Source organism: Panthera onca, chromosome B3 (genome assembly GCF_046562875.1).
Source record: "Panthera onca isolate mPanOnc1 chromosome B3, mPanOnc1 haplotype 2, whole genome shotgun sequence".
Lineage (NCBI taxonomy): Eukaryota > Metazoa > Chordata > Mammalia > Carnivora > Felidae > Panthera > Panthera onca.
The window spans coordinates 93,054,489-93,076,287 of NC_138344.1; the positions used below are offsets into that span (position 1 = coordinate 93,054,489).

At 35.4% G+C, this 21,799-nt stretch overlaps 2 protein-coding genes across 7 annotated transcripts in view; one reads left to right on the forward strand and one right to left on the reverse strand.

The window, feature by feature from the left end:
* FANCM (FA complementation group M) overlaps positions 1 to 13,758 on the forward strand; it is a 71,366-nt gene extending 57,608 nt beyond the window's left edge. Inside the window, exons 20-24 of one of the 4 annotated variants that reach the window (XM_060619615.3) lie at positions 335 to 901; positions 5,064 to 5,439; positions 7,331 to 7,622; positions 8,198 to 8,350; positions 13,265 to 13,758. In XM_060619615.3, coding sequence (XP_060475598.2) covers positions 335 to 901; positions 5,064 to 5,439; positions 7,331 to 7,622; positions 8,198 to 8,336 — 1,374 coding nt within the window. In that variant the 3' untranslated portion in view covers positions 8,337 to 8,350; positions 13,265 to 13,758. Of the gene's footprint in view, positions 1 to 334; positions 902 to 5,063; positions 5,444 to 7,330; positions 7,623 to 8,197; positions 8,495 to 13,264 lie in introns of those variants that run through there. The other 3 variants (XM_081795923.1, XM_060619614.3, XM_081795924.1) reach the window with 3 other exon arrangements.
* Positions 10,888 to 21,799, reverse strand: part of MIS18BP1 (MIS18 binding protein 1) — a 57,414-nt gene continuing 46,502 nt past the window's right edge. For 2 of the 3 annotated variants that reach the window (XM_060619621.3, XM_060619618.3), the window contains 6 exons: positions 21,566 to 21,738; positions 20,638 to 20,798; positions 18,260 to 18,408; positions 13,753 to 13,840; positions 12,002 to 12,056; positions 10,888 to 11,819 (listed from right to left, as the gene is read on the reverse strand). In XM_060619621.3, coding sequence (XP_060475604.2) covers positions 11,716 to 11,819; positions 12,002 to 12,056; positions 13,753 to 13,840; positions 18,260 to 18,408; positions 20,638 to 20,798; positions 21,566 to 21,738 — 730 coding nt within the window. In that variant the 3' untranslated portion in view covers positions 10,888 to 11,715. Of the gene's footprint in view, positions 11,820 to 12,001; positions 12,057 to 13,752; positions 13,841 to 16,854; positions 16,906 to 18,259; positions 18,409 to 20,637; positions 20,799 to 21,565; positions 21,739 to 21,799 lie in introns of those variants that run through there. The other variant, XM_060619622.3, reaches the window with a different exon arrangement.

Genomic DNA, 21,799 nt, shown 5'->3' on the forward strand with positions numbered 1-21,799 from the left:
TGCCAGTATTAAGCTTGGTGTAATGTTCATATCTCTGTACTTCCATTGTGTTTGTTATGTAGCCCTTATCACATTGTTTATAAATTGTTTATTTTTCTGGCTACCTACAAGAGACTGTACATTTCTAGAGAGTAAATCATTCTTTTTATAACCCCAGTCTCCCCATTTTTTTCCATAAAGCATATACTCAGTATTATGGTAGTTGAGCACAAGTGACTGAATTAATGAAGTAAGTGAAATAATCATAAAGATTTCATGTACTTAAAAGAATGTTAAATACATACTGATTTTATGAAAGAAATTTATAATATGCTAATTTGTATTTTTACTGTAGATTCCTGAGCAAGACGAAACCTATTTAGAAGACAGTTTTTGTGTTGATGAAGATGAGTCTTATAAAAGTCAATCAAGTGAAGAAGAAGTGTGTGTTGATTTTAACATAATAACTGAAGATTGCCTTGCAAGTGGGAGCAAAAACTATAGAACCAGACGTGCAGTAAAGCTAAAACAAATGGAGATGAGACAAAATTGTGCACGTTCAAAAAAAAAATTATCCAGAATTATTTTACCCGGTGACTCGAGTGAGGAAGAAAACAATGTAAATGATAAAAGAGAATCCAGTCTTGTGGTTAATCCAAGCACTGTTAATAAGAGCAAACAGCAGGACCATTGTGTCAATAGAGTGCCTTTTGGGTCTTCATTGCAGTCCAAGGACCATTCTGATCCAACTGTTAATCAGTCACTAAAGCAGAGAGGACAGATACCTCTCACTTTAAAAGATGCAGTTTCTGATGTCTCAGACCTCAAACCTCGGAGCTGTAATAAAATTGAACGTACTTCACCACCATTCCCTACTGTTGATTCACAGAAAGACTGTAGAAAATTTCCAATTCATTTGAAGGTATGAATCAAATTAGAGAAAAAGCCTTATGTTTACCGAAAGGGTTTTTTTTGTCGTTTTGCCTTTTTAAGTTTATTTATTTGTTTAAAGTAATCTCTGCATCCAATGTGGGGCTTGAACTCACAACCCCAAGGTCCAGAGTCACATGCTCTTCTGACTGAGCCAGTCAGGAGCCCCTGTTGTTTTGCTTTCTTTTGTGTTTTGTATTAAATAACTAGGTCAAACAAAAATTAGCAAGTGGTGAAATTCTTCAAACAAGAAAATAGCACGCTAAATTATATTGATAATTTGTATAAGGATGCGTAGGTTTTAATTTTTTTAATGTTTATTTATTTATTTTTGAGAGAAAGAGGGTGGGGGAGGGGCAGAGAGAGGGAGACAGAATCCCAAGGAGGCTTCACACTGTCAGCATAGTGCCCACTGTCAGTGTAGTGCCCTATGTGAGGCTTGAACCCACAAACCGTGAGATCATGATCTGAGCGGACATGAAGAGTCAGAGGCTTAACCAACTGAGCCACTCAGGTGCGCCTTTAGGTTTTAATTTTTTAAGTGTGATCACAGTTTTCTTAGTAAAACTCTGTAAGGAAACTTGCTAGTTTTATGAAAAGGAGATAGGAAAATAGTCTTCCTACAAGATAAAATTAACAGAAATTACATGCTCAGAACTAATTCCCCACAGATTAACTTTTCTTTTCCCCGCTGAAGGCTTCAGATATGTAACTGTCTTTATTGAGGAGAAGAGTTAGGGACACTACCTGATTTCCTTCGTTTACATTTCTCTTTTTAGAATGGCTAAGTATTCCAGTTTCCTGCTTCTCCTTGTCTTATTATTGCTGAAATAATCCATCCCTAAAACCACTTTTAGTTTTTAAGAGTTTATAGTTCTAGGGGCTTATAGTTTAATAAGTTTATAGTTATAGTAGTTAAATAGGGGTTAATTAAAAGTTTAGTAACAGGAATCCCTTACCTGTATATAACTGATTCCTTTCCTTGATTGTCATCTTGGAGTGAGACCCAGACCTAACCTTCTATTTCTCTGTAGTATTCGGGTGTTTCAGGCCATTGTGCTGTAGCAACATGCTTCAGTGTTGACCCAGGGGCACTTAAATTGAAGTTTACAGTTTTAAATTGTCCCCAGGCTTTTTTGCACAAAGTTATTTCTTCAAGACATACTTAGGATAAGGTTGACTAGGTTAAGTCTTGTAATAGATTGGGGAAATAGAGGCTACTTCATTTCTCTGAGCCTCAGTATCCTCAACTGTAGTATAAAGATAGTAATCCCAAGGGTCAAGGTAGGTAATATGGTCCCAGATTCATGATGGTTCAACTTACAATTCTTTGACATTATGATGGTGTGAAAGCAATATGCATTCTGTAGAAACCATACTTCAAATATTGAATTTTGATCTTCTCCTGAGCTAGCAACTTGCGGTATGATACCCATCATGTTGGCAGCCACAGTTCCCAGTCACATGGTTACAAGGGCAAACAGCTGATACACTTAGAACTTTTATGTACCCATACAGCCATCCTGTTTTTCACTTTCAGTACAGTATTCAGGAAATTACCTGAGATATTCAACACTTTCTTATAAAATAGGCTTTATATCAGATGATTGCCCAGCTATAGGCCAGTATAAGTGTTCTGAGCACAATTAAGGCAGGCTAGGCTTTGCTAAGCTATGATGTTTGGTAGGTTACTTTAAATGCATTTTCTACTTATGATCTTTTGACTTATGATGGGTTTATTGGGAGGTAATCTTATTATAAGTTGAGAAAGATCTGTCTATGAACAGTACTTTGAAAACCACTAAGCACTAGCTACATTTCTACGTTGGCATGCTCTAGCTAAAAACTGGATTCAGGCTAGTAATACTTTGGGGACTGTGAAAAAAGACACATATATTTTTACAGAAATGTGTTTTAAATTTTCTTCTGTTACCCTATGATTCCATGTAGTATGATTCTTCTCACTTGAAATTAGGAGGGGAAGAATTTGAGGTAGTTTTGAGAAGACAGAAAATAGACTATCTTGTAGAAAACTGTTAGATATATAAAAAAAAGTTAACATCTATTTTGTCATGCATATTGCAAACAGTATTCCATGTCAGTCATTTGCCTTTTTGTTTATTTATGGTGGTTTGTGCCATAGGAAAAGGTAACTTTTTTTTTCAGTCTCAATTTTTTCTTTACGGTTCCTGAACTTCAGTGTCATGTTTAGGAAGCCATTTTCTACTTCAGAATAACTAAGTAGTTCCAGTACTTTTGTTTTGATCTTTAGTACCATTTTTTCCTTTACTACATTTATTTTTTGCTTTTTGGAATTGAATACTGAATTATTTTAAAGATTATTTTCTGAATGATTAGGATTTCTATCTTTAGCTTAGGATATAGAAAATTGGAAAGAGCGCTCTTCCATCCTAGTAACAACAAAAAAAGCCGGATAGTTTCCAGAATCATGGTTTTATCTGAAACTATTATGGAGCTGAGGGTGTAGGACAACCAATTGGTCTCATTTCTAAGGAAAGACAAGTGTCTCCAAAGAGAGACTTATTGATTTGGGACATTCCCTGGGCTCTGTATAATTTGGTAAGAGGAATTGAGCTAAACCTTTTAATAAATTGCAAAAGGCAGTGAACCAGCATGAGAGTTTAGAACCCCTGGGAATTGCAGACAAAAGGGGAGTTCATAACCTTTTGAGGGCTCTTCTCCATAGACTCATTGGGTGTTCACAGGAAAGATTGAGAATCAGAGAAAGCCTCCCTTGCTGATGCCACGGCTTGGGGGAAGTGACCAGCAATTATTGTGGAAAGGCAACAAACCCCATCTGGTTCCTTCTACCGTATTTCCCCTATAGAACAAAAAGCTTTAAGCTGCTGGGGATTACCAGCAGACCTTATAGCTATTCCTCAGGGCCTAGGTGAAGAAGACCCTTTACAGATGGAGGAAGGCAAGAATTAAAAAATGTTCTGTACCTGAGACAGGGGCATGAAAACATCTTGGGCCTAGATCATTAGCTATCTCCAGCCCTGGGAAGGGAGGGCAGGATCACTGTAAAGGTCCTGTTTTGGGAACTGACGGACACAAGTCCTGCTCAGGCTGAAGTAGAATAGAACTTACCCTCTCCTCCTGCCCTGCCACCATGCCACCCCATGCACCTAGCATTCCCTCCAACTAGGCTAGCAAGCACTTAGTAACATAAAAGCAGTCAACTGCTGAGAGGAAGACAAGAGTATGAGGAAAGAACCTCTCTAAGGTACAAGGAAACAGAGAAGATCGAAAGCTGAGAGAACATTTGGAAAAATCATCTGACAAACCTTGTCCCACCCTAAATCCAAATAACACTATGGGAGTTTGAAGCCTCTAGTTGTACCTAGGGTAATCATAGCAATAAACCCAAACTCATCTCAACCTTTGACTAGACCATGATCCCTGGGATCATGACCTGAGCTGAAAGCAAGAGTTGGACGCTCAACCACCTGAGCCACCCAGGCGCCCCAGATGAAGAATATCTTTAATGAGCCCATCAATAGACTTAATACAGCCACAGAAAGAACCAAGAAACTTAAAGCTAGGCCTGTAGAAATGACGCAGTATGAAACACAAAGAGTGAAAAACAGAATGGAGCATCCAAGAGCTGTAGGATTGTATCCTATAGTCTAAGATACATGTAATTGGAATTAAGAAGTGAGGAAAGGATAGAAAGTGTATTTAAACAGTCAATGGCTGAGAATTTTCCAAAGTTAATGAACACTGGCAAATGAGTATGTGAGTCTGTTTTGAGGTCTTTTTGGTATATACCTAGGAATGGAATTTCTGGGTCATACAGTAATTCTCTTTAACTTTTGAGGAATCGCCAGTTTTCCACAGCGGCTGCACTATTTTACATTCCCACCAGATATGTATGTTCCAATTTTTTCACATTCTAACAACGTTTATTTTACTGTTTTATTTTGTTTTTAATTTTAGCCATTCTACTAGGTGTGAAGTGGTAGCTTGGTCCTTCATGTATATAGTCACTTCGGTCATACTGAAGGAAGAAAAAAAGAGTTAAAAAAAAAAAGGAAATAATATTATCAGTAAGAAAAAATCAACTTCAGGTGTTAGAAGTTTTTGGCACTAATATATATTTAACCTGATACCAATATTTTCCACCTTTGCAGGTTGGTAGTGCCCTGGAGGATTCTAGCACGTCAATGGCATACTGTTCCAACTCAAGACCACATTTGGCTGGCACACATGCTTCTCTTAGACTTCCACAGGAAGGCCAAAAAACTTGTATTCTTGTAGATAGTTGTGAAATCACTTCTGGTTCTGAAGTAATTTCTTCCTTAAGAGCAGTTCATGGCATTCACGTAGAGGTCTGTCCTCTAAATGGCTGTGATTACATTGTGAGTAACCGCATGGTGGTAGAAAGGAGGTCTCAGTCTGAGATGTTAAATAGTATCAATAAGAACAAACTCATTGACCAGATCCGGTACCTACAGAGCATGTTTGAAAGAATATGTGTGATTGTGGAAAAGGACAGAGAAAAAACAGGTTTGTGTTTTTAAATGTTTTTGTTTATAAGGCTATAAAGGAACTCAGCTATTATTTAGTTCACTCTTCTGTCAGGATGTAGAAAACTCTTAAAATATAAATACCTGACTCATAAATGTTACTTCATACTTATACAAAGCCATGCTTTTCATTAGTCATTGTGTTTATGTTTTTGTTTTTGTTTCATAAATAGGTTTCTTTCTGTATTTTTTACTCATTGTGTTTAAATGAGTTTGAGAGTTGAAGGGTGAGAAACTGAAGGCAAGTGAACCAGTATGTCTTTTTTTAGGAGCCCCAGAAAGGATTAGCACCTTTCAGGCAGCAGTGGGAAAAGGGACAAGGATTCAGGGGGTTTAGGAGGTAGGATTAGCAGTAGTTGGTGAAAGGAGGCAAGAATTACTTTTTTTTTTTTTTTTAGGTTTATTTATTTTGAGACAGCGTGAGAGCTCCAGTGTGTACATGCACACACGAATGGGGAAGGTGCAGAGAGGGAGAGAACCCCAAGTAGGTTCCACGCTACCAGCATGGAATCTGAAGCAGACCTCAATCCCACAAACCATGAGATCATGACCTGAGTTGAAATCAAGAGTCTGACGCTTAACTGACTGGGCCACCCAGGCATTCCAAGAATTACTCTTTTGTGTTGACCAGTTTCTTGGTCACTGGGCAGTTAGGTAGTGGTGCTCTTTATTGAAATTATGAATATTAGAGAAGAGCAGATTTGAGGCACAAGGGGTGTTCAGTTGAACACACTAAGTTCTTATTTGGTAGCTCAAATAGGTGCATAGGAGCTTCAGTTAGGGGATTTCTATGGCTCATATTTAATTATAGGTGGAGCCCTGAGGATGGTGTAAAGGTCATGGAATATGGAATCAGAAGACACTGAGTTCTGGTGTCACTACAGCTATGTGATGTTGCATTGACAAATCACTCCCTCTGAGGGATTAATAATATACTTGTCCTATTCATCTTTCGATGTTATGAGGATTATGTGAAATCATATAGGCAAATGCCACTATGGAAGAGTTCAAGAATTATACAGTCATAACAGGATATAGTAAAAGAAGATAGCATAGTTTATGTAAAACATTGGTTTGGTAATTGAGCATTGTACCTTTTTATCCCCATGCTGTCACTGGTAAACTGTGGCCTTGGATAAGTCACACTTTCAGTAACCAAGTTTTTTTCTTAGTTTTATTTTATTTGACAAGTGAGGGCTTTATATTCAGTGATCTCTTGGGTTCTCTTAGTGCTAAAATTCTATAATTTCTTCTTCACCAACATATCCTTTATAAAGGAAATAAATTTGGAATAAAGAGAAAAGTAACATTGCAAAAGTTACGGGGGGGGGGGGGGGAAGTTATGTAAAAAGTTTTGTTTTTCCATAATGAAAAGTGCCCCTAAAATGATAGAGGGTAGAATATGGAAAGAAATGAATGGGAAAGGTAAGGAAGTAAATTAAGAGGCAAGAGTTAAAGCTGACATTAAAATGGGTATGCAGGGTTTTGAGTTATTCTTAGAATAAATACGTAAGATTTTGTATCAAGCCAATACTTGAGTTATTTATCAGTTGTAGCATCATGAGGAATTGTAGAGATAAGTAATATGGTCTTGGTCTTCATGAATGAATTATCTAGGAATATAAGCTCTCCTCTGCCTACTCATCTTACTATTTGATACCAACTGAAGACACTTATAAAGATAGTTCTTATTTTAACTCCCAGGTATTTGAGAGTCACTTTAAATCTTTACTAGTAGGGTTTCTCATTAGCATAATGTGGCACTAATTTGCTTAATGGTCGTAGATCTTGGGATTTTAATATATAGTATTAATGATTCTACTTAATGTAAGTTACTCACGTTTGCATTTTCCTAAATATGAAATATTTAGGAGACACATCCAAGATGTTTAGGAGAACAAAGAGCTACGACAACTTGCTGACTACCTTAATTGGGGCCGGAATCCGAGTTCTTTTCAGTTCCTGCCAAGAAGAAACTGCAGATTTGCTAAAGGAACTGTCTTTAGTAGAACAAAGAAAGAATGTTGGTATTCATGTTCCAATAGTGGTGAACAGAAATAAATGCGAAGCACTTCAGTTTTATCTAAGTATTCCCAATATAAGTTATGTAACTGCATTAAATATGTGTCACTGGTTTTCTTCTGTGAGAAAGATGACTAACAGGTATGTCAGTCTTAATATTTTTAAACGGTTACTGTAAAATGATTCTTAGAACTACTTCATAGAAATTTTATTTAAAAAACTAAACATGTATAGTGCGTATTAGAGTATCTCATTCAGTAAAGACTTTTTGCTTCCCAATGTTACAGTCACTGCATGAAGTTGAGGATGTTAATGGAGGGAAAAGATAGGCACCGCCTTTGGGAAGCTTAGAGTCCTCTGAGAGCTAGACAGCGCTTGTATTTGATCTTGCATTCTAACATTTCTGGGCTGTTTAGTTCTAGAAGTAGAAAAATATCACAGTATAGATTTTACTAGTTTTTGATTATTATATTGCTTGAAAAGGAAAATTTTAGAAAATGGGTTATTTTAAATTAAAGGCCCAGGTAAGATGTTGAAATTGTTATAAGTGACTTTGAATATAGGGAATAAGTATGTTTTATTTAAACCATGCTAAGGACATATTAACTAGATGTAAAATGCTTAGAAGAAATGCTTTTCTTAAAGGCTTATGTTTGGTGTTCTTTAAGCAAGTAAGAATATTGTGTTAAGTCAAAAAGTTCTAATTTATTTTTCAGCTCACCTCAAGAAATCTCCACATGTGCACAAGTAACTCATCAGAAGGCTGAGGAGATCTATAGATATCTTCACTACGTATTTGACATGCAAATGTTACCAAATGGTCTTAACCAAGGGAGACTACAATCTGATGCATAATGATACTGCTCGAGGTGCGGTTATGAAAGAACTCTCACAATACTAAATGCATTTCAATAATCATTGCTGTGGTCTGTGATAATCAGTTTAAAATATGTAAAATAATATTCCCACATGTTTTATGTGGTGTACATTTTTATTTATATAGATTATAAATTATTTTAAAAGAAAACCTGACGTTCAGTAATCATTTTCATTAACTAGATTATGAAACTCATTCTTTTACTGAAAAAAAAAAAAAAAAAAGGTTTACTGAAGGAGCTATTAAGAAAGTAAAAGCGGGCGCCTGGGTGGCTCAGTCGGTTAAGCATCCAACTCTTGGTTTGGCTCAGGTCATGATCTTGCGGTTTGTGAGTTCGAGCCCCACATTGGAGCCTACTTGGGATTCTTTCTCTCTGCCCCTCCCCTGCTTGTGCTCTCTCTCTCTCAAAATAAATAAATAAACTTAGAAGTAATAGAGTTAGAGACATATTTTAGAATTTTTCCAAAGATTATAGTACTGTGGTTGCCATTTGTTAGCATTAATAGGTTGAGGTGTCTGCCACCAACTTAGTGGTCGTAATTTTTCCTATATATAAATCATATCTAGAATATTTTCAATGTCCTGAATCTACCTATATATTGGATAAGGGCAGTGTGTATATATATATATATATATATATATATATATGTGTGTGTGTGTGTGTGTGTGTGTATAGGGCAGTAGCTGTATTGTGAGATAAATGCTCTAGTAATTAGTAGAGTTGGAAATTTAACTGAGTATGTTCATCTTACCAAAAGTGTCTCAATCAAGTACAGTCAGATCCTGTTATTATGAACTTCACCTTACACTTTTTTTTGTTGAAATACCATATTCAAAGAAGTGGGATATTGGCTTAGATTTGGGAAATTTAGTATAGATGAGCTGTTGAATAGGGACGTCGTTGTGCCCGTAACAGTGTATCTGTGATATTATTAATATTTTAAGACAGACATCTCCACGTTTATATCTGCAACATCTGAGGCCCTTCTTTCTAGTCAGTCTAGTGCTGATGCAGCCTTTAACTATGGATTCCCACCCCCACCGACACCCCCATTTAGAGTTTATTCTGTTTGTCTTATTTTTTCTTGCTACACTGTAGGGTAGGTGAACCAACATCACAGCGGAGAGGTCTCCTTGCCTTAGACTTGGCAGGGGCTTCAGAGTTCATCTAAATCAAATTGCTTTTTTTCTTATCAGGTGATTGAAGTGAGGCCCACAAACAAGTGACTTACTCAAGTTTACTGGGAAATCCAGAACCAGAACCCAGGAACTAGATACAATTATTTTTCACTAAAAAGTTATTCTAATTGTAAACATAGCTTCCTTGGGGTAGTATAAATTCTTAATTTTTCTGAGACTAGCAGATTTCATAGTTTTGCTATTCAATAATTCTGTCAAAGCCAGAGAGAAAAGAAGTTCTAGAAGTTGTTGGCTGATGTGCAGCTATTGATTTATTTCTCAGGCTTAAATTTACCCTTTAGTATCTTGCTTTGCTATAATGGACTGGACTTTTTGAATATTTCTACCTACAGTGAGCATGATTTAAGCTTTGTCAGTAGAAGGAAGAAAGGGGCTTCTTTCTTGTTCCAGTATGTTGTTTTGCTGCTTCTTGTTCCTCTTACATGGGGTTAGCGGTGCATGTGGGTGGGGACATTTGGTGGTTCTCTGCCTTACCTCAGCAAATTCACATTGACTTGGGCAGATGACCACCTTGCAGCATCTCCCATGCAGACAACAGTGTGCTCAAATTCTTTGTGTCCACCCATCAGACAAAATATAAGTTAACATGGTATGAGGGACATAACCTAGAGGATTTCACTTACTTATGCTTGCTGTGTACAGAGATTTATCCATATTTAAGCTGCAATAGCCTTCATACTCTTACTGGTAACACTGAACTTTCAGCCCTGCTGATGATTAATCTTTAAGCGCGCTTTCAAGTGTCCTTTGGAGGTTACTTCAACCCTTCCTAGCATAACTTATGTTCTGATGGGACTAACCAGGTACCTGGCAGGTGGGATACAATAAAACTGACTAGGAAGGACATTGAAGCAGTTCCAATAGGACACAGGGAATTTGGGGGAGGAGGGCCACACTCTTTGGTTTGTATTAAGTCTGTGCTGCATCAAAATTATCCCTTTGTTTCTCAGTATAACTACCTTCTAACTCCTTAAAAGGAGTTAACGTTAACATTATCCATTAACATTAATAAGCAGCATGGTATTATACCAAATACTGGCAACTTAAGTTCTACAACAGTATTTCACTCTGAAATAATCCCTCATTTGTTCCATCCATCCACAAAGACATCTAAAAGTCTTTGTGGCAGAAACAATTATGATCTCAGTCTAACTGTAATATTCTTGTAAAATCTTATGTTTCTATAAATCCTATAGTTTTATAAACTGACTAAATTCTTAAAAAAAATTATGTTTTACTAAAAGTTCTGGCATTTTTTTGAAGAAACAAGCTGAACCAATAACAAAATGCCTGTTTAATTTTAATGATCCAGCAAAATACAAATCCAAATGTTCTAAAAGCAAAATTTATTTGAACAATCTAACTGGAGAGAAAGGGTAAGTGAATATATACTGTAACCAGAGGAGAAATATTCTGTCAAATTTTAAAACAGAATGACAGAATAAGCTAAAGTTTATTTCCAAAGGAGCTGTCTGAAAGGAGGAAAATAATGTTTTATTAAGACATGGCATATTAACTTGACTCTTTATAATGGTAGATCAATTACGTGAACGTCTAATCCAGTCTTTTTAATACTAAGGCCAAATGTAAACTATGAATGTCTGCATATGTAAATAAGGCTTAATGTGACAAAATTTATTCTCTAATTCTACCTAATAAAAGTACTAAATTTACATAGGTTTCATAGCTGTGCCAAAGATAAATTTTAAGGAAAAAATCAAGTGGTAACAAATGCTAATACAGTTGTCATGAATTTGTAGCCAGCAATACAGTCTACTTTTTATTTCCCCTCCCCTACCCCTTAAGGGTAGCAACATTTTCTTGGGAGCTTTTTAAAAAAATCTGTTTAGGACATGATTTTCTTAAACAGATGCTTAAGAGAGACTTATCTAGAATATTTTAATGTTCAAAAAACAGAAATATACAAGTATGTATACAAGCAAAACAATTTTCCTTATATTTTAGTAACCTATATCAATGAACAGCATTCTACAGAAGGATGTTTTACTCTGAATACAAACACCTAAAACCTTTGAGAAGGAATCCACAATTTCATATGAAGGCACATTATAAGGAAAATAATATGTATTCCAAAAAAAGATATAAATACACTGTCTGCTTCTTGACAAAAATCCTGGAAATATTTTCTCATTTATACTATGCAGAATCAGAGTTTGAAAAATAATAATCTTTCTCTTCTTCATCTAAAGACTCCATAGCATTGGTGAAAAGTTTTCCAATACCAGAGTGTTCTCCTAATTCTGTAAAGAGAAATTTAATAAAAAAGATTAATATACTTCTAAAAGTAATTTCAATGAAATTGAAAATAATGAGAAACTGAATAGGTCTGCCCACTTGCAAGCAGCTAATTTTAGTACCATGTGAATAAAGAGACTATCTTACAATAGAACTGAGCTACCAAAGAAAGATACAAATAAATTACCTTTGTTATACAGAGTTTTTTTCCTTGATGTTGGAGTTGAAAACTCAGTTTCAACCTGTAAGAGAGTTCATGTTAATAGCTAAATAGTACCTCCTGTGAATTCTGCCTCAAACATAAACAGAATAAGCTTGCTTCATCCCCTGAGTACCTCGAACACATGCCTATAACAATACCTAATCACATAAGTATCTGTGAAACATCTAATTCTCCTTTAAGTTGAATTTATCCAGAGAAAGAATACTTCTTCAATGTTATTTCCCACTGCCGGCAAACTATAAGAAAATATTACAAACTAATGCTAATGCTATAGAGGTTACAAGATAGTCTATGGGCCTCTGACAGTTGCCAAAATCTAGGTACTCATTCCATTCCATGACACTAGCAAAACCTAAATTGTTGATAGACAAGTTTTAAGTGTATGATTGAGACTTACTACATCAGTGCTTTTAAACTATTGGCCATGGCTGGCTATCTTTAAAAATGAAAAGGAATAGAATAGAAAATATGACAGGGCATATTCACTGTATTAAGAGTAAATATTGTTGAAACTTTCAAGATACACTCGTGTTCAGATTGTGACGTAAATGTACTTTGAAATGAGTTAAAACACTATTATATCATTTAGCTCTCAAGATCATTCAGTGACATTAAATCAATATGATTCCCACACTGATGGTACATTTTACTCATATATGAACAAAACGAGATTAGAAAGTTCAAGTAGCTTATTATAAAGCTGTATGGTCAGTCAGATCTTGAAATAAAAATTTTTTGACACTAAATCTTTGCTCTTTCTATCCTCATGCATTGACTAAAATATGAGTCAATGAAAAAATAGGACTAAATCACAAAGATACCATAGTTTGGTAGACTACTCAAATTATGACCCATTAAGAAAAACAAAGGCCCAGTAGTGCTTAGGATGATGTCAGAAATGCAGAGAAATAAAAATTATTAATAGGAATAGTCCTTATAGATCTATCCATATGAACTTTTCATCATTATGCAGACAGAACAGACTGAATGGATTAGGATCTTGCTACCACTCAGTATGGTCCATGGATCAGCAACACAGACACCTGGATTTGGTGAGAAATGCAGAAATCTCAAATCTGCTGGATCAGAATCTGGTGTTTAACAAGATCCATAAGGGACTTCTATGCACATTAAAGCTTGTGAAAAAACTGTCAAAGCAGCCTAACTTCACACTGGCAAAATAGGAACTAGAAGCCAAACAAGTCTTTCTTACTATGTTGATTCCAGGTCCTCTGCAACAAACCAAAATTTCATTCTCATAAGGAATGTGAGACTGGAAAAAGAGAATCTAAGAAACATGGAATCTGTCTACACCTTCAATTTTAGAGATTTCTTTTGAAGAATTTAGTCTCCAGGATGATTTTAAACCAAACTGCCCAGAAGTGTCTACCATTTCCTATGGACAAATGAAACCCACAAAGATTGGATGTGATTATGTAATGCCAATGTTTAGTTTAGAAACTCTGAGAAGAATTATACTGCATGCATGCTACAGTAACAGTATTTCAACATGGGCGAGGGAGGAAGAAATTGCCATAACCTGATCAGAAGGAATATACAATCAGGAGAAAAGGTGGTCTTCAACATTTTTACCTCCATAAATTGTATTTCTCTAAGATTAACTACTTTGAGAGCAAGGACTTACATAACTTAAAACTCCACAATTTGCCATCTATCAATATATCAACAGATGTGATGAATAAATGAATACTTACTGTTTTTTTCTTGATATTGCCCCAGACAATGCCACCTTTACTTTTATGTTCTTTTTGCATACGAAAAACATATTTATCACAGTCATCCCTGTTTGAATACAAAATAGTTTTGTCAACATTATCATATTTCTATTCACAGGTTGAACAGCAGTTGACCAAATTAAAATGTGTTCCAAGCTTTATTTAAAAAAATTTTTTTAGCATTTATTCACTTTCGAGAGACAGAAACAGAGCATGAGTGGGGGAGGGGGCAGAGAGAGAGGGAGACACAGAATCTGAAATAGGCTCCTGGTTCCGCGCTGTCAGCACAGAGCCCAATGTGGGGCTCGAACTCTTGAACTGCAAGATCATGACCTGAGCCAAAGTCGGACGCTTAACTGACTGAACCACCCAGGCACCCCTCCAAGCTTTTCTAAAAAGTGTATTTTCTGGGAAACAAAAGCAAAAATAAACTATTGGGACTATATCAAAGTAAATAGCTTCCCCCTCCCCGCCCCCCCACCCCCGGCAAAGTAGATAGCTTTTGTACAGCAAAGGAAACCATCAACAAAACTAAAAGGCAACCTATGGAATTGGAGAAGATATTTGCAAATGACATATCCAACAAAGGTTTAGTATCCAAAATATATAAAGAACTTATAAAACTCAACACCCAAAAAACAATCCAATTGAAAAATGGGCAAAAGAAATAGACATTTTTTCCAAAGAAGACATCCAGATAGCCAACAGACACATGAAAAGCTGCTCAACATCACTCATCCAGGAAATACAAATCAAAACTACAATGAGACAGCATCTTACACCTGTCAGGCTAAAATCAGGGGTATCTGGGTGGCTCAGTCAGGTGTCTGACTTTGGCTCAGGTCATGATCTCGTGCTTCATGAGTTCAAGCCCTGAGTTGGGCTCTGTGCTGACAGCCTGGAGCCTGAGATTCTCTCTCTCCATCTCTGCCCTTGTCCTCATCTCTCCCTCAAAATAAATACACTTTAAAAAAAGAAAAAGAAAATGGCTAAAATCAGCAACACATGAAACAACAGGTGTTAGGATGTAGAAAGGGGGGAATCTTGCACTTTTAGTGGGAATGCAAATTGGTGCAGCCATTCTCGAAAACAAGAGCCTCCTCAAAAAGTTAAAACTTGAACCATCCTATGATCCAGCAATTGCACTACTAGCTATTTAACCAAAGAACACAAAAACACTAATTCAAAGGGATACATGTACCCCGATGTTAAGAGCAGCACTATCTACAATAGCCAAATTATGGAAACAGCCCAAGTGTCCATCAACTGATGAATGGATAAAGATGTGGTATACATATACAATGGAATATTACTCAGCCATCAAAAGGAATGAAATCTTACAATGACATGGATGGAGCTAGAGAGTATAATGTTAAGCAAAATAGGTCAGAGAAAGACAAATACCATATGATTTAATTCATATGTGGAATTTAAGAAACGAACAAAGGGAAACAAAAAGAGGCAAGCCAAGAAACAGACTCTCAACTATAAAGAACTGATGGTTACCAGAGGAGAGGTAGGGGGATGGGTGAAACAGGTGGTGGGTTTTAAGGAGGGCACTTGCTGTGATGAGCACTGATAATACAGAAGTGCTGAATCACTATATCATACACCTGAAACTAGTATTACTTTATGTTAACTGGAATTTAAATAAAAACTACAACAAAAAGGTATATTTTTCTTTTCCATTTTTAAAAAGACCATGGTGTACTGATAGAAATGGACAAAATGCTTCAACCAAACATTTTAAAGGAAACACTGAATATGAGCATTCTAGGAAATTATGGTTTTGCTTACTGTTCATTGTCCCATTTGTGCCCTTTCCAACCACTATCTTGCTGCCTCTCTTTTCCAGAATCCAGAGACTTCTTGTCCCTGGACTCCCTTTTATTAGACCTCTCACTCCTTTCTCCTGTTCACTTTCTTCCCCATCACACTGAATCTCACAGGTAACCATTTTAAGGATATACCTGGTGATGAAAACTCTCAATTCAGTCTTTAATTCAGTCCGCAAGTCTTTTATTTCTACATAGTTACATCTTGTTTATATTCTCCACACCAACTATGAAATTTTTTTTCATTTCTTTTTACTTTCTTTCCCCTCTCATTCTTAGCAAACAGGCTTGACTCAAGTAGAGTTACAAACTGAAGCCAAACAGAATGGCTATTTCATTTCTCCCTGCAATTTCTAGTGCTGCTTATGACAGTAAATCTCAGTTGAACAACACTTCTGATTCTCTTGGCTCCAAGATCCTTTTTGATCAATGATCTTTTCCTTTATGACTATTTAGGAGCAACCTTAAAGGTATGACACGTAGAAATTTCTAAATGTGTGATTGTATTAAGATATTAATGTGAACCACAAACAATGCTGCGTAGCTAGTAAGAAGCCTAGCCAGCTGTTCAGGATCAGTACCTCATGACTCTGTTGTCAGAAGAAGTCACTTCTGAAGTGATAAAAATTGTTTCATTATTGAAAATTGTTATAAAAAGGAAGTAATCTATTCGAGCTGGTGAGTCAAGAGATAGTGTAGAGGCCTAGGAGACATTTTTTAAAATAAAAAAGTTTTAGGAAATATATTCATGATATAAATGAATCTATGTATACTATGTAGTCTATAAGAAAAAAGAATGTATTCCTGTAATTGTAAAAGTGATACACCAAAACTCACTTAAATGTAATTCAATAACCTAGATAACAGCTGGTGATGTTTTTAGTCAAGAAATTTCCTTTCTGAATACATGCTGTTGTGAATTGGAATCATATTGTATATAATTTAACTTCTTAGCTTTTAAAAACTATTGTCTACTGAACACTATTCTTTGTCATTAAAAATTCTTGAAGGCATGGTTTTTAATTATTACTTATTCTATTATGTGGATAAATCCTAATTTCTTAACTTATTGGACATTTAGGTCATTTTTATATTTTTAGTATTATGTTTCATGATGAACATCTTTGTTCATACAAATTTACATACATACTTGCCCAAATATATTTCCTCAGAATTGACTCACAAAACCCAAGAGCCAAAGAGATGAGTATTTTAAAGCTTTTCATGATTTGGCCAACGTGCTTACCAAAAGCTTTGTCCAAAATTATACTCTGAATACTTTCACCTGCAATGAATACTAAATAAAAAATAAACAAAAATAATTTGTGGATTGCTGGGGAAAAAATATGTTTTTAATAAATAAATGCAAATTAAAATTTCACCAAGCTTCAGGAGACGAATGAATACTTTTTTCACAGTCATTATTATTGGCTTTTGCCTCATACCCCATGGAAATTACTCTTACTAAAAACAGCATTGTCCTGCTTGATTGCCAGATAGAATGGCTTATTTTCAGGCCTCATTTTTATTACTTTCCATTTTTTCTCTGTGTCATTCAATTGCTGGCCACCCCTGATTTTTCTTAATTTTATTTATATTTTAAGTGCTTCTATATTCACATAGTTCAAAATTCAAAAAGCTTCCCTCTTATTCTACTCTCCAAGCTATCTTAGTTTCTCTTTGTAGGGATCACCCGTTTTCAATTTATGTATTCTATAAGAGATATTTCATCAAAGGAAAGCAATTCTGTATATATACACATATATATGCAAGTATATACATATACATACATAAATACACAGCTCCTATTTACACAAATGATAACACGTAATTCACTGTATCTACCTTTTTTCATTTAATAGATCGTGAACATTTTTCCGTAATAATAATTTCCTCATTAATTTCTATGGCTATATAATATACCAATTTTTGTGATTAGTCCCAGTGGTGAGGATTCGAATTGTTTCTAGACTTTTGCTATTATAAACAATACCCTAAAAAGCTGTACATTCACTATTCTAAAAGCAGGATGGATAGGTTAAAGACTGCGTGTATTTACAATTTTGATAGATATTTACAAATTGCTGTCTGCAGAGACTGTACTAATTTACCTTCTCCTCACTAGTAATGCATGAGAATGGCTTTCTTTTCCTCTTAATTTGTAGGAGTGCTGTATTAGGAATACTAGCCTTTTCCTTTGATGGGTTCCATATATTCTTTTCTCAGATTACTGTTGACCTTTTGATTGCTTAGGGTGGTTGGTATGGGGTAAAACTTTTTATTTGGTTGACTTTACCATTTGTTTTGTTAGTGTTTTCTGAGTCTTGCATCATAGTTAGAAAAGACTTTCACTAATCTACAATCATAAGATAATCCTCCAAGGTTTCTTTAGGTATATTTTATAGTTAAATTTGTTACATGCAAAACTTTGATCCATTTGGAATTATCCTGAGGTAAAGTGTGAGCTGTGTGTCCCTACACTACTGAACAACACCCCTACTTGTTGAAACTGTCCAACCTTTACTTCTAGAAACTATCCTTTCTTGATTTCCTTTTTAATGATGCCTCTTCTCATTATTGACATCTGCTCTCTTCAACTCATGAAATGCCAAATGCTGATGCAGAGATTACAGTATCATATGCATATTTACCTATTTATAGAGGCTAGCATGCCAGGACTGACATGCTGACACTGAGGAGTTTTTGCCAATGGAAAGACAACTGATGATGGAGTTGTTGGATTTTTGTCCATACTGGGGAGAATATCATCCTCTTCTGCACTGTCCTGGAGACTTGGCAACTAAAAAACAAATATTTCTTACTAGCCAGCAGGCTCCCCTAAGAATGGGATTTCTCATTATCACTAAATATTTTTGGGTGGGATAGAACAGAACCTTAACCTCTAAAAAAACCTTATTTTCTATTGTGTTAAATGGAGACAATGACAAAGTTGTGAAAAGACAGTGTCAGCAAATGTTTTCCGTAATGAGTTAGTATATATTTTAAGCTTTGTGGTGCATACAGTCTCTGTCCCAAATATTAAACTCTACTGTTGTAGCATGAAATCAGACATAGCTATGTAAACAGTGAGCATGTCTATGTGCCAATAAAATTTTGTTTATAGAAAGTGTGGTCTACCGGATTTGATCCATGGGTCATGGTTTGCTTACCTTTGTGTAATCAGAACAAAACAGAATTAATTCACTGAATATTATAGGAACTCAAGCAAGTATTAAACTTTTGTGTATATATCTAGTAAACAGCAATTCAATCATTAAGATTTTATCTAAGTTTACATCAAAACATTAGAAAAAGTGGATTTATCCCACAGAAAATGAACTTACTTCACTGCTTTCTACGTTTTATTATTTTTGTTTTTAAAATGTCGCTACTATTGCATTTAAGCCAAAACATATATAAAACCTGAAATGATGGTAGAATTATATAAAGGATATAACCTCTAAAGGACCATGGTTGTTATGCAGGGAACACAGTAAGAGACTCAGCTGGCTCCTTTAGAGATCTCCCTTTACAACCTCTGTAGGCAAATGGAGCCTAGATAATGATGTTACTAAATTCTTAAAGCATTTGTGTAGCCTTTTAATATTGGAGATAATGTAACAATATTAAGAAATGAGGGGCACCTGGGTGGCTCAGTTCATTAAGCATCCAATCCTTAATTTCAGCTCAGGTCATAATCTAACAGTTTGTGGGATCAAGTCCTTGCATTGGGCTTCACCTGCCAGCACAGAGCCTGCTTGGGATTCTCTCTCTCTGCCCCTCCCTTGCCCCTGTGTGCTTGCTCGCTCTCTCTCTCTCTCTCAAAATAAATAAAGTTAAAAAAATACATTAACTGAGTAAATTAAAAAATTATCCCTGATGGTTAGCTCACTAAAAGATTTTATACTTCTATCAGTTGTCTATATCTATCCATTTTTGCATTAACCTTAATATTCTTAACATTTATATTCTAGAAATAGTCTCAAATTTGTACTTTATATTGTATTTGACCATTTATGAAGAACATCCTTATTGGATATAGATTGCTTCCAGTTTTTTGCTGTAAAGATAAACCTGCAATGAAGGTCTTTGTGGAGACTTTTGGCTTCTTTTGAATTTCTTAGGATAAATTTCCATGAACAGAATTAATCTTATGGCTCTCAAATATTGCCATGATGCTTTCCAAAAGGTATGATTCACTTATACATCCACTGATGTATGACTATTTCCACTGCTTTTTGTTATGGAAATTTTAACTTTTTTGTAAAAGATTCTGTAATTTGGAATATATACATATGATTTACTTTTTTTTCCTCCAATTGCTAGCCAGTATAACTAACCACTTTTCCAAGTATTCATTCAGCCTTTAAAATATTTTCTTGCCCACTTTTCCCCTGTGATCTTGACAATTTTTAGTATTCCAGTAACATCTGAATGAGTTCTTCATATTATAAGCATTGTCTTTATTTGTTGTAAATATTTTTCCCCAATTGAAGTTTTTAGTTGTACGATTTTTCATACTACAAAAAATATTTTATACATTCAAATGTCAACTTCGTGCTGTCATCTAATCCTTCCATTGAATTTACTATAGAGTAGGTAATAATCTTTTCTTACCACCTTTTTTTTTTGTTTTTAAGTAGGCTTCATGCCCAGTGCCAAGCCCAATGTGGAGCTTGAAATCATGACCCTGAGATCAAGACCTGAGCTGAGATCAAGGGTCAGATGCTTAACTGACTGAGCCACCCAGGTGCCCCATCACCTTTTTAAGTTTGCCTCATTACATACAAAATTTTAAATATAGACGTTTAGCCTATTTCTGGGTTTTCAATTTGGCTCTACAACCATTACACTGATGAGAACAGCATGTACTGGCAGACTGCTTCCTACAGTACATTTTGGGTGATGTCTGTATAGGCTATCAATCCTTGGCCTAAATACTAGGGATGAACACTAACCATATATAAAAATGAAAGATGTAAAAGTCAATATAAAGAGAGCAATGATTTCATGCATTTAAGACTCTTACCACTACTCTCTGGTTCTGCAAAGGTGTTGTACTGAAAAAATCATCATGATCATCTTTTGGCAACTGTTCCAGAAAATTCCTCATTTGCTGCTTCCTTTTAAGAGTTCCCACTTTGGCAGTTATCTTAATCATTTGCTTCTTATCGGCATCACCTATTTTGCCTTAAGAGTTAGCAAACATTTTGATAAGGATTTGTTTATAGTAAGTGCTTTAAAGTTAACAGATTTTACAAAACCTAAACTGTTTATCTGTATTAAGTATACTCACCTACTATTAGTAAATCTCCAATATAGCAAATGATTTTTTCTATACTGGGATCTATGCAGTATGACTAGCCCACAAGATACTCATGAAGAAACTACATAAGATTAGCCAGTGTGAGGTGAAAAAGTTCTATACCCTGTGAGAAAGGTTACCTCCCATATTCCCCTTGCTGAATGCCTAATTTATTGATTTTGCAAAAATATAAACCTTACTGGATTAGGGTAGGGATAGGATATGCTCTAAAGCTTAGTACAAGCCCTGTCATAAACCCTGAGCAGGAATGCGTACTCCTGGGGAGTACAAAAACTAAATTTATTTTTAATTTTATTATGAATTTCTAGAGGGTCTTTCCCAAGTGGCCTCAGATTACAATAGACTCTTTGAACAATAATCCAGATATTGGAATCTTTGGATCTAACTGCATATCTAACTAACTGCATCTAGTTTCCTAGAACAAACTCAAAGCACAAGGCTGCTAAGGCTACTATTGATAGAAGTAACTGTCTAGATAAGACCTAAAAATTAAATAATGACCTTTATAGTTCTTTCTAGCTTTAACATTTTGAGAAAACACCTATAAGATGATACATAAATATCAAATACATCTAGTGACTAATCAGAAATCAATACTGAGAACTAGGCAAAAACAATTTATAAAGATTACCATTTTGGCCTTTGGGATTAACTGGTTTTTTCTTAGTGACAGGTTTCTGGGATTCTTTTCCTCTGGGGTCTTCCATGTACTTCCTCTGGCATTCTTCAGCAGATCGAGAACCTACAGCCATTGCTACATCTGACCAGAAACCAGGTTTGTGCTTTGGAAAAGATGCAAAAGCACTATGGAAGACCAAAACCAGTTGAAGAACCAGAAATTCAAATCAATAAAAACAACATCCTG